The sequence below is a fragment of the Halichoerus grypus genome, chromosome 7 (genome assembly GCF_964656455.1).
Source record: "Halichoerus grypus chromosome 7, mHalGry1.hap1.1, whole genome shotgun sequence".
Taxonomy (NCBI): Eukaryota; Metazoa; Chordata; class Mammalia; order Carnivora; family Phocidae; genus Halichoerus; species Halichoerus grypus.
This window is the reverse complement of record NC_135718.1, coordinates 24,545,005-24,557,385: the sequence shown is the minus strand read 5'-3', so window position 1 is coordinate 24,557,385 and position 12,381 is coordinate 24,545,005. Positions and strand designations below refer to the sequence as shown.

Below are 12,381 nucleotides of genomic sequence, written 5' to 3'. Positions count from 1 at the left end.
CCTCAAGTAGGTGAGCTGAGGAAGAAGAGGTGTTAAGGTGCACGTTGAATGTGAACTACCTTCTGTTTTCAGTTGAAGATGCAGAGCAAAAGACAGGGAATATAAACAGACAGTGAACATAAAATTGTAGCTCGGTGGGGAAAGGAGTTCTGTGAGCAACTCCATTCTTCCTCTGAATTGTACCCAGAATAGCACTGACTCCGATTTGCATAGACTGTTCAGAATGTAGGTTTTTAATTTATTGTCAGATAAAATACAAACACCTGAAGTCTGAGTGACTTTGTGTCTGGAGTTTCCAATCTGGGGTTACAGACTGTCACCGTGTAATGACAGCATTATTTGAAGCTAATACTGTAATTAATTTCTTACCACTATACTCAGCCAATGTTAATAATGAGCCATGCTGTTATTCAGCATAACTTAGCAGAGGCTCTTGCAGCCAAAGAATCCATAACCATGTCTGACAGTCTGTCCAACTGCAAGGGAGCATCATTCTGAAGATGGACATAATATGTTTTATGCTTACAAGTCGTGCTCAGCCAAAGCGAGAGCTAGTCTCCTGATGTTAAGAATCTAGCTTTTTTCCAGTATAGCTGTTCACAAAGTAATTTAGAGAGTGCGGCATGCTACGAAGTAATATTGATGTGCATTGTGAACAAACTCTGAATAAATAAAGAAATGCCAACCTGAAGATGCAATCTTTTGTTGTTGGGGAAATAATGAACTATTTATGATTTTCTTATGATGTTTCATTGACATATGGTGCTTCTAGCCCAGTGACAAATTAATTGACTTGGTTTAAAAAGAAATGAATGCAGCTTAACGAAGGACAGGATATGTATTACAAGGCAGCTGCTTCTGCTGCTGCTGGCTGATGGAGACCATATACGCCGGACAGCCTAATGAGTCTCTCTGTTGCATAAGATAGATTCTCTTTATAATAGAATTGCACGCTTTGTCTCTAAATGGGGTTATTATACACACCACTGCACAATGTTTGAAGAGCTTGGTTGGCCCTTGTAGAGGGTTAGGAGAGAAATACATTGGAAAACAATCGTACTTAAGACCTTCAATCCATCAAACACTCCATATTTATCTAAATTACCAGAATGCTCTCCCAAAATATAAATTTGTATTATACACACAGCTGGAATGTTAATGCTGACTGGCCTTCACTTTGGTTTTATCAGTTAGGTTTTCTATTGTAAACACAGACCAAAATTCATGCACAATGAAGCCTGGTAATGCATTTCAGCCACTACCCCCCCACTCTTTTTGCCCTCTGCTCTTCCCATTTCCACTGTTTTGGTCCCTGAAGTTTCATTTGGTATTCTCTCTGCCCACCATGAACACACATGCATCACTTGGCCTGGGTGATTTAACTCTTAGAACTTTTCAAAAGACTTTGAATACTGCAGCAGTTTTAATGGTAATTCACTCAGCTTCTTCACTTTTCTCCACACTCGTGGGTCCTTGCTGTTCAGTCGCTCAGTTATTCTTTAGAATAAATCCATTTTGATTCCTTTTACAGCCTTGGAAAAAAGCCAGGAAGTGGAGGTAGGGGAAGATGGGCTAAATGGCGGCCTCGTTCACTCTGTACGTGAAGATCACACATCCTGTTAGAGGGTGTGGGTGGAGCCCATTCAGCTGGCCTAGGTCCCGGGAGCTGAGTCATGCTCTTAACTCTGCGTACTCTCCCCTGGCTGCCAACCCAATTTCACCTTCTGGTTCCATTCTTCTACTGATAGTATCATGTAGCCTTTAGGAATTATGTAGCAAGATTTCCTCCAAGTTCTTTCAGGGTTATAACATGTCTTCAAGCCCCAGAGAAGGCACTGCATGGGAAAAGTGATTCTCGAGTATATCATGACTGGGTTTTTGACTTGTCACATCTTGGACTTTGGGACACACAGTCATTGCTGTTGACCTTGGGATTCTCATTACCAAGTGAGGTAGCAATATTTGCTTCTTCTAGCCTCTCTCCTCTGTGTCTATTTCCTCCCTGCCAAGAGCTGCTGAAAAGTGTTCCGCCTGGGAAACATTCAAAGGTTCTTGGAGTAAGATGATCTTTTCAGTTTAAGACGTTATTATATCCCAAACCAGATTGCTTCCCCCTTGTCTTTGTGGGGTTCTTTACTTTTCAAGTCCACCTGTATTCTGGTAGAGAGGAAGGGGAGCTAAAAGAAATGGACAAAACAGTTTCATGGGCTTCTCCACATATTTATTACCCTCTCCAAATTGAATCTTGAAGCTTTGTCAGAAGTGTTATTTCTCCAACAGAGCAGGCATTAAGTGGCTATAGAAAATAAACTCACCTCCTGACATCTTTCCCATTGCTTGCTACATCCATTTACTGGGAAGTTTATATTGTAAGGTGTGATGGGAGGTGTTGTACAACAAAGGAAAATCCACCACTTTGTAATTCTATTTGTTCAAGTTTTCTTCTTTTGCATGGGCTTTTAGATTTCTTATTTCTGGAATTATTTCTTAAATGTGAGTATTGTTTTTTGATACATGTTTCTCCAGAATTTTATTCCATCCAACTAATTCTTAAGTTACATACATTCTTTTGAAAGTAGAGTCATGTTATTTGTGATAAAATTTCTATAATTTGGCCATGGGGAAGAAAAATCTAAAACAAATGGTAACAATGAGTAGTTAATGAATTTTCTTCTATTGATTTTTTAAAAAATGATTCTCATGTTCTCTGTCAAAAACAGATTATTTGATGAATATTTAGCTCCAGGTAAAAATTAGTTTCAGTTTGCTTGGATGTGTCATTTATTGAGAGGGCTTTTACTTATATTTTTTTCTTTAACATAATTACTTTAAAGAAATAAATATGTACAGAGACAAATGAATAGACACACTAGTCTTTATCAATGTTTGTTCAAATTATTGCAGTTTAGAGAAATGGGAATCCAGAACTGAGATGCCTAAGAAACAAATCTTCCCTTGTATGTAATTTCTTTAGTTCAAGAATCTGAAAACACATTACAAGCAATTAAACTTTAAGGTACAAATGGGAATTCTATATTGTTTGTTGGTTAAATTCATTTATGAAATTATGATTTGCTGTGGATTCCTAGCAAGCCCTTTCTTTTAGTTCTACAAATGTATACATCCTAGTTTTCTTGGCTTTTTACCTGTTCTCTCAAATTACTTCCAGATCTCTGTTCTTTCCATGTCATGTTTCTTAAAAGACTCGCTTTCTTTACTTCCTACTTCTGATTTGTTTTCCAGCCTCTGAGAGTTTTGCTCCCCCAATGTTATTGTAAATTCTCTAAGGTCAGTGGTGTCATCCTAATAGGCCTCCCCCAAGGCCATTTTCAGTCCCCCTTCTGTTTCTTTTCTTAGCCCATCGGATATCACTGACCACTCAAATCATGCCTCTCTTTGTAAACACTGCCATTTCCTGGTTGGGGGACATTCAGTTACTTCCCCTTGTTCCTTTTCTCTGGGTCTTTCTTCTTTGCCTCCCCCTGATATGCTGGCTCTCCCAAAGATCTTGTTGTTCTGGCCCACCCCAAACACCATCCCTAGTTGATGGAGCCATTCTTATGGCTCTAGCCACGACCCACCTCCAGTTCCAACTTGCTCTTTTGTTCGAACTTTGGGACCTCATTTTCAACTCTTCTTCTCAATATCCCACAACACCTCAAACTCAACATATCCAGACCCCACTGATAATCAGAAGAGAATGTGGGAACGGTTCCTTCCCCCTTCCCCACACCCCTTCTTTCCTAGCCTCCCTGCCTCCATTACCATCACCTGCCAGCCCCCAAGGTGTCCATATTAAAAGCCTTAGAGTCTTCTTGGTCCTGCTCCTTCCTTCCTCACTTGTCTGATCTTTCCCCAAATCCCATTGATTCTATCTCAGGAATGTCTTCACATATCTACCTCCTTTCCATCCTAGTTGTCTTAGGTCCATCTGTTTTCATCTTCTGCTTATCCTGGTCCCCTGAGCAGTCTCCTCATTCTGTTCTCTGCCTTCCTGCTGGAGCTATTCCTCTGAAGACAAACCCAAGCACCGCTCATCCTTTCCTCCCAAACCACAAAGCCTGGAACCTACCTATGAGCCCAGCCTTTTCTCTCCACTACTCCCTCCTTTGGCCCAGGGCACCTACTGAACTAGACTCACTTCTCCTGTGTCCTGACTCTGAACCTTGGCCTAAAAACCTTTCCTTTCTCTCTCTGCTTGGGGAAAAACTCCTACTCATTCTTCAAGCAACAATGCAAATGATATTTTTGCGAAAACTCCCACACTCCCTACTTCTACTGGCCACAACACTTGTCCAAATCTTCCATCACTGCCCTTGTCTCTCAGTCATGTGATCATAAGTTTAGGTAGAGAGAGACTTTTCCTTCCTCATTGTCGTATTATTTGTATCCAAATGCTGGGCCTATCCTAAGCCCTTGACCGGGGTTGTTTGGACGCACTCTTTTTTTTTTTTAAAGATTTTATTTATTTATTTGATAGAGAGATAGCGAGAGCAGGAACACAAGCAGGGGGAGTGGGAGAGGGAGAAGCAGGCTTCCCGCGGAGCAGGGAGGCCGATGCGGGGCTTGATCCCAGTACGCTGGGATCATGACCTGAGCCAAAGGCAGACACTGAGCCACCCAGGCGCCCCTGGACGCACTCTTGATAGAATCTACGGTGAATGTGATCACTGAGGCACTCCGAAGTATCTTAGGATGGTCCCAAGTTCTCCCGACCTTGCTGGTAAAGGCATTTTCCCTGTCTTGAAGGGGCTGTTCATCTCCCTTGTGGTTTTGCTCACCACCAGGAAAAAGAGAAACTGTATGTGGAACTAAAGCACATCCTGGCCCGGCAGCCCGGTCCCGAGGCCGCAGAGCAGCTACAGATCTACCGCCACACGCTGCGAGAGAAGACCAAGCAGCTGAAAGTAAGTGGGAGCCTCTGCCTTTTCCTGGCCCCACGCGAGGGACCCGGACAAGTCCACTGTCTCGGTACAAGGAGCCGGTCTCCCAATGCCACATGCCGCAGAGGTTGGCTTTTTGAGAATTCCAGTCCCAGGAGGAACAGGACGCATCTCAGAGCCACCCCCCTGCAGCTAGACTATAGACCCCACGATTCTCTGCTTCCTGAAAGAGGGAGGTGAGCAAGTAAAGAAAGAGTTGGAGAGAGAATGATGGCACCAGAATGGAAATTTGGGGGGTGGTGTGTATAGGGATGATCTCAAGATGAGTGAGAGGACTTGGATGGTGGGGAAGAACAGAGGAAACATTTTAACACCGTCATCCCTGGAAGCAGACCACTGTGCCCAAGCAGGTTTTGGTTATTTCATTCCACCTGCAATAAATGTGCAGAAAGCACAGGTTGGTCCCCAGCCCCCAGGGCCTGCCTTCGTGACCATCTCTCAAATCAGTCACTATGAAAGGAAAGTAAAATCACTAGAATTCTGTTAGCATAAATTCCCTTCTAAGTGACTTCAGAACCTCAGCTGGGGAGATGGAATGTTTTATTATTACATGTGCCTTTTAAAAGTTTTCTCAAAAAGTGTGTGTTCCCATTGTATCTGGAGCTTTACCTCCTCAGCAGGCACTTAGATATTCTTGGCATGTCAGGGAAGTCTTACACACATGCATGCACAGAATGTAGCACACGCCGGCTGAATTCTGGCACTTACTTGCGCAACGGGGGTAATAATCGTTGCCTTTCTGCCTGGGGTAATATAGATGCCATGCTCCTCGTCTAGTTCCAATCCTTTCACAAATAGGACATTGTAAAATCACATCCTTCTACTTTAAAAGAGGCAGATGAAACAAGTGTAATTAGAACATTAATTTTCAACTTATCACTCACCGTGTTTATTTCATATGAGTATCCTGAGATGTATTTCAAATTTTGCATGAGGCATAATCTTTTGATTATTTTCATCCTTTTAAACAATTGTATATGTCAAGCAAAAGAAAAGCTCATTTTCTCAGGAGTGGGTATAGATGAGAAAAGCACATGTCTGTCTTCACATTACTGTCAGATAGCCACACTCAGCACTAGATTGCATTATATGACTCACAGGAGCTTTTTGGTATTTTAACCCTTTAACTCAGGAAATCCAGAATTTTGCTCTGATGAAATGTGACCCCTGGTGGAAGAGGTTCAGAGGTGGTGGTCCTCAGCCGGTCTGCCAGTTTGTCCTCATTATCTGGGCTCTTTTAGGAAATGCTATGTTCATTGTTTGGAAACAGAGCCTTTGTTCCTAATTGTTTAACTATTAAGGCAGGTTTTCTCCCAACATGAAAATCCTATTCTTTAGCTCATGATAGCATAGTCAGAATCATTTTCAGAGCGATTAAGGGAAAGTGTTCCGAGGCAGATGAATACTCAGAAGACAAAGATCCCCCTTTTGTGCAAATTTTTAAAATCGTGAGCAAGAGGAAAAACAAATCCATCTGTTGCATGCCCCTTAGAATGGTAACCTTCCTTCCTTCCCTCTGGTTTCTGTGGGGTGTACTCCTAGCTTGGGCATGCTTTACACATCCTGTTTAGGTGAGTAAATTCCCACTCTTCCTGCTCAGCTGAGGCCAGTAGCATCTATGGGACACCAGAGTGGAAGAGGCAGATAATCAGGGTTCCTATCACGCATGCTTTAGACTCTCCCATGCGCATATCAGCTCCCTGCTTCTCAGAGGTGAGTACTGTGGTGCTCGGAGAAAGAGAGAACCTGTGCAGAGTCCCAAAGAGCACAATAAAGAGGTGACAGACATTTAACAGAAGAGCAACCTAGGAAAACACATAAATTGGATGCCTACTTAGTGGTGGTGGTGGCAGGATGATTCCAGAATAAATTTTACCATAATCTTCAAATGAATCACTCTCCCTAGTGATGACTTCCCTGAATGTTCTTTAAAAAGACTTTAAATGCAGTTTGATACTGTATGTCTGGGAGTTTTTCTGTCTCTGCTCACAATATACCTGAAACACTTTACACCATTCATGTGTGAGCCTGCTTGAATGTGGCCTGAGAGTTCTTTTAAACAGAGGTTTCACTACATTTGTCACTGGATTAGGAGTCTGCAGACCTCAGTCAGATTTTTACCTAGAGGCAGACCTTGAGAACTGGCAGAAGTGAGTGGATTAGCTGTTAAACTTGGGCATGGTTTTGTATCACTTGCCTCCCTGAGGTAAATGGCAGCAGATTAGAAAAAAATCTCAGGAAAGGATATTGTCTCACTGAGTCTCTTCTGCTAATGCTGCTTTATTTGTCCTGTTAGGTTTTGTCTTCAGAGTTGAATATGTATGAATCACAGAGCCAAGAATATAAATATGAGATCGAGAAACTTACCAATGAACTGATGAACTTAAAGAAGAAATACCTAGCTCAGAAGCGTAAAGAATACATTCAGAAGTAAGAATTAGTCAAATGTTCTTCTAATTGTGTTGTGCCTATTACCTGCTGATAAGAAAATAATTGGCAGACAGTCACGGAGTCATGGAATCCATGGGGGGTAAACTAAGGCACAGGGTGAACAAATGACATTCTACAGGTCCCCACTGGTTTGTGTCAGAGCAAGATGCATGTCTCCTCTGATACTAAGGCCTCTCCTTAGGACCGGAACAGGGATCCATTAATATCTGCTCATTGGTGGACCTCACATGGAGCAGAGGAAACAGTGTGATCCGCGCACCACCCCCCCACCCCCCAACACTGTTCTCATGGTTTGAGAACGTTTACAGACACAGGGAATTTTGCTAAGGGGTGGAAGCTTGGTAAAGCTGTTCTTTCCAAGAATGCAGCTGTACCACTGTAATGATGTGTAGCTCACAGATCATTTTTTTAAAGATTTTTTAAATTCATTTATTCATGAGAGACTGGGGGCTGGGGCAGAGGCAGAGGGAGAAGCAGGCTCCCCACGGAGCAGGGAGCCCAACATGGGACTTGATCCCAGGACCCCAGGATCACGACCTGAGCCGAAGGCAGACACTCAACCAACTGAGCCACCCGGGTGCCCCCACAGATCATTTTTTACCTATGTTTTAGATAATCAGTCTCTGAACCATCTTTATGTCTAGTAACTGACTTCAGTATCTGCTGGGGGCATGACGTGAGCTCTTCTTCTTTGAGGAGAGGATGATGCCCTCTCAGGTTGACATTTGGGGTTTCAGGATACCTACATGTGGACTGACAAATGTCTCTTCAGTTGGTTATCATCATTTGCCTAAGGCTGGGGTGAGAGAGTGGGCCCGAGGGAATCAGTGGGTTTGAACCTTGGCTTGGCTGTGTGCATTACCCAACTTATCCAGTTAATTCTGTAGTGGCTCACATCGTGAGTTTACATCAAGTTGGGTATTTCATCCACGTGGGCACTGCAGGGACCTGGTGAAGAAGGGGCATCTGCCTGTGATTTGTCAGTGACAAACAACTATTTAAAGTAACTCGATGCAAATGGATTTGCCAGGAAAAATTTGCCCTTCTTGTAAATCAGAATATTCCCTCATTCCACATTCAGATGCCAGCTTCTTGGTAGAAAAAAATCCTGCTAAAAATTAGAGCTAATTTTGGTGGGTCTGTCTTGATGTCTGGGTCTGGCAACTATCTGATTCAGAATCACTGGTGGGATTTGGTGAACATGCAGGTTTCCAGGCCCCATTTCCAGATGTTTGGATTCTGCAGGCTCTGGATGAATTTGCAGGTCAGTCACTCCTCAGGGGATTTCCATGCTCACGGAAGCTGGAGAACCACTGATATTAACGGTGTGAATCAGTGCATGTTGGGTGGAAACACGGTGGTGTTCTTTTAGGACACCAGGGTCGTGCTGATGGCTGGTTCCAATGTGAGGCATGTGTCCAGTTCAGTGGCCTTCAAGGATTTTGATTACACTCTCTTATCAGTAAAACACTTTTGAACTTGTAGCCCCCCATATATACGCATGCATATTAAATATATATTTGTTTTGAGTTTTAAAATGAAATTTTTTAGAATAGTTTTCTACTTCCAATATATTTTAATTTGTCTAAATTGCGTGCAAAATACTATTGTCACTTTGTCAGTAATTAGTAAACTGAGTTTTTTTTTTTTATTTTTGAAAGACAAAATATGAATAGAATCTGAAATACCTCCTTTGCACTTCCCAGTGGGTCATCTTACTCATCTTGTAGAGTAAATGCAACCCGTTTTGGAGACCAGCAGTCTAGTTTACACAGTTACAAACAGCCAGCTTAGCTAAGCAGTTAGTTAACTTTCTAGAGCTGACTAACTCCCCACCTTGGCCCTGGAGTTTGGCCTGTTGACCTTATTGATCCCCCTCCCGCACACCCTCCACACAGTTTTCTGGACACAGAGAGCCTGTGGAACCAACAGGAATGCCCCTCTGTGGGCTCAGCCCCTCCCAGTGGCACATCCACGAAAACTGCAATGCCCCCAGCCATAGGCCACTTGTGGATATTTAAATTAAAATGAATTACGGCTAAATCAAATTATGAATTCAGTTCCTTAGGTGCACTAGTCGCATTTCAACTGCTTAATAGCCACATGGAGGTAGAGGACACAGCATTAGGCTCTAGATAGAGAGCTTTGCCATCATTGCAGAAAGTTCTATCAGCACAGCTCTAGAATCCTTGCTTTTACCTGTCCTCTTCTTGCCCTAGAATGTTCATTACTTGTAGCCACTCTGACCTGGTTAGGATGTCATTGGCGCTTCCATTTTGGTGGGGATCCATACACTGGAGGTAGACAGAGAGAGGGGTTCACGGGAGAAGAGCAAAAGGATTCAGGTGCTAAAGGAAAGTATGCTGAGGCAAGAACAGGGTGCGGAGAGGGTGTGGACTGGAAGGGAGGAGGCTGAAGGGGACCAATGTGATGGTCTACGAATATACTACAAAGGCAGTGTAAAGGAGACATCATTCCCATCAGTCACGTCAGACCAAGCCAGCCGCGGTAAGCTGAAGTTCCTTCAGAGAGGGAAAGTTACGTTACTGAAGGCAAGAGAGGGATGGGGAGGGGGCTGCCTGCATCCACCAGCCCTCAGTTATGCAGGTTGCAAGTACTAGAAAGAATCCTCTTCACTGGATCCACTCAAGGCTAAAGCTTTTGTCCTACTTATGGAGGATTATTTTTTTTAATAATAATGAAATCAATCCTGCTAAGAGACTGCTGGATTGATTAGTCAATTCTCTACAGGTTCTTTCCAAATGGAATAATTTAGAATAATCTCTGTGGATGTTTTCCCTATACTTGCTCTTTATAAAATAGCAACTCATGCTATTTTTGCCTTCTTTCACTTTTCTCAAACACCCTTTTCATCATGTTTCCATCCTGACCTGCACCCTCACCCACCTGCCACTGACTCTCCTGCCCCAGACCCCCAGGCTGGTCTCGAGTTTGCAGAACTAGCCAGATTCTTTCCCCAAAGGTGGAATTCTTTCCCTTAAGGTAAATCACTTCTAGTTGTCAAGTCTAATTGGGTTTGGTCTTAGTTGTTAGCTTAATTTTTATTTTTAAAAAGGGATTCCAAAGATGTTTTCTGTAAGACCCCTAAATACACAATAGGGAATTTATGTAAATTTAAGCTACCTCTGCAGGAGACCTGAATGTGTATGTGTGCAAATGTGTTTGTGTGTGTGTGAATGTGTGTGTATATGTGTGTGTGTTTAAAGGAGATATGTTGTAGATTTTCCTTTATCTATTGCCAAAGGTGCTATCTTATTTATCTTTCTCAGATTTTCTTGTATCTTAAACTATTTCTAATAATAATTGCTGCTTGTCTAAAGTTATAGGAAAATTTGTATTTTATAAATATCCAAGTTTGATGAAGATATCTTGTGTGTGTGGTAAATATTTATAAGTTTCCACTGAAACTTTGGAATATAAAAGTTGGTAAATGATGAATTAGTCATTATAACTAAGCCAAGAGAAAGATTCTTCTGACTGATCTTTGGAACTAAAGAAATGTTTTATAAAACAGGAAGATGATTACAGGTCGGAAGTGTCAAGTCTATAGTGATTGAGTTATAATGAGGTTTTATGTCCACATTTAGATCACCATTAAGAAGGTACATTTAATTGTGTCTTTCCCTAATTCTGTGTGTTATCAGTGAACACCTAATTAGATTTAAACAACTACCTTGTCTAAAACTGGAAGCTTTAATCAAAGCAGTTTTCAGTGGCTAACTCACCCTAGGAACTTAGAGAACACCACACTTAGAAGAGGAAAAAGATGTTAAGGAAGTTAACTTTCACCTCCTGTCTTACAGAAATAAGGACAGAGTACCCATGGATAACACCTTCTCAACGGCCAAGCCAACTGGCCCTCGTTTTACTGGGGGTGGATTTCCCCTCAACAGGCCATCCAAAGTGAAGTCCTAACCTGAAGCTCCTGGCTGGGTGCATTTGAACAGCTCATGAAATTCGCTTTGAAACATTTTGGAGGAATCTCTTTCAAATCCCTTGGGTCCTAAATATTTAGAGAAATCAGTGCTCAAATTCCAGAATGAAAAGAAATACAAAACTATCATCGTCATGTACATATAAGAGTGATGACATTCTACTTGGTCCTCATGGATATTAACAGATTGTAGTTATATCATTCAATTAGGCTGACACGTTGCATAAAGCAAATCTTTTGTTACTACCACATTGATTGATTTGAAATGCACCACATATCTAGACACTCTGTAGAGATGAAATTTTGGGTCTGAATTTATCTATTATAAACATAGGTGTATAGGTTTTACATTTAAAAATATTTTTGAAATGCAGTGTGTTTCTTATTAATTAGAATCTTTTTAAATTATTCCTCATTAACAAGTCATTGTATGAGGTGAGAGAAGAAAAGACAAACTCCCAAGTATTTAAAACGTGTTTTGAGAATGATTTCTATGTGGAATTTCTTTTCAGGCCTGGGGTATGAAAATCTATTCCAAAGAGATAAACTAATAAATACTTCATCATAAAAAATAAAAAAGAACCTTTGTAGAGATTTTGATCTTTGCTTTGGTAGAGTATGTAATTAAAGTTTAAAACTACTTTGAGAAATGTCTAACATAAGGATCTGATTCAGTGGAACCAAGACTTTAAAATGAGGGATTTGGGCTGGTGTCCTCTGAAGGCTTTGTATTTCTTAGACCTCCCGCTTGGAGAATGGGGTTATGTAGGACAAGGATCTGTGTGGCTTTCAGGCTTCAGGCCAACATTTAGAGTCATTGAATCCATTGTATTATCTTTCTGTTGAAGCCACAGTTATGTGGACTTCAGTTCAAAGTTTCCTCATTAAGTGAGTTCATTCAGGAATATTATGTGAGGACACTTTGGTCATTTCTCTCACAAGAACTTGACCTCTGCAATTTTTTAAATTATAGAGGAGTAAGCAGCTCAAGGACAAGGACAATATAAGTGGATCATTCCAGTTGTCCTATGG

At 41.7% G+C, this 12,381-nt stretch overlaps 1 protein-coding gene across 1 annotated transcript in view; it reads left to right on the top strand.

Annotated features, from left to right (window-relative positions):
* Positions 1-11,891, top strand: part of CFAP58 (cilia and flagella associated protein 58) — an 86,896-nt gene extending 75,005 nt beyond the window's left edge. The window contains exons 15-17 of the mRNA XM_036077167.2: positions 4,788-4,907; positions 7,240-7,373; positions 11,219-11,891. Of these exons, the coding sequence (XP_035933060.2) occupies positions 4,788-4,907; positions 7,240-7,373; positions 11,219-11,330 (366 nt within the window). The 3' untranslated portion in view covers positions 11,331-11,891. The remainder of the gene's footprint in view (positions 1-4,787; positions 4,908-7,239; positions 7,374-11,218) is intronic.
* The last annotated feature ends 490 nt before the right edge of the window (positions 11,892-12,381 follow it).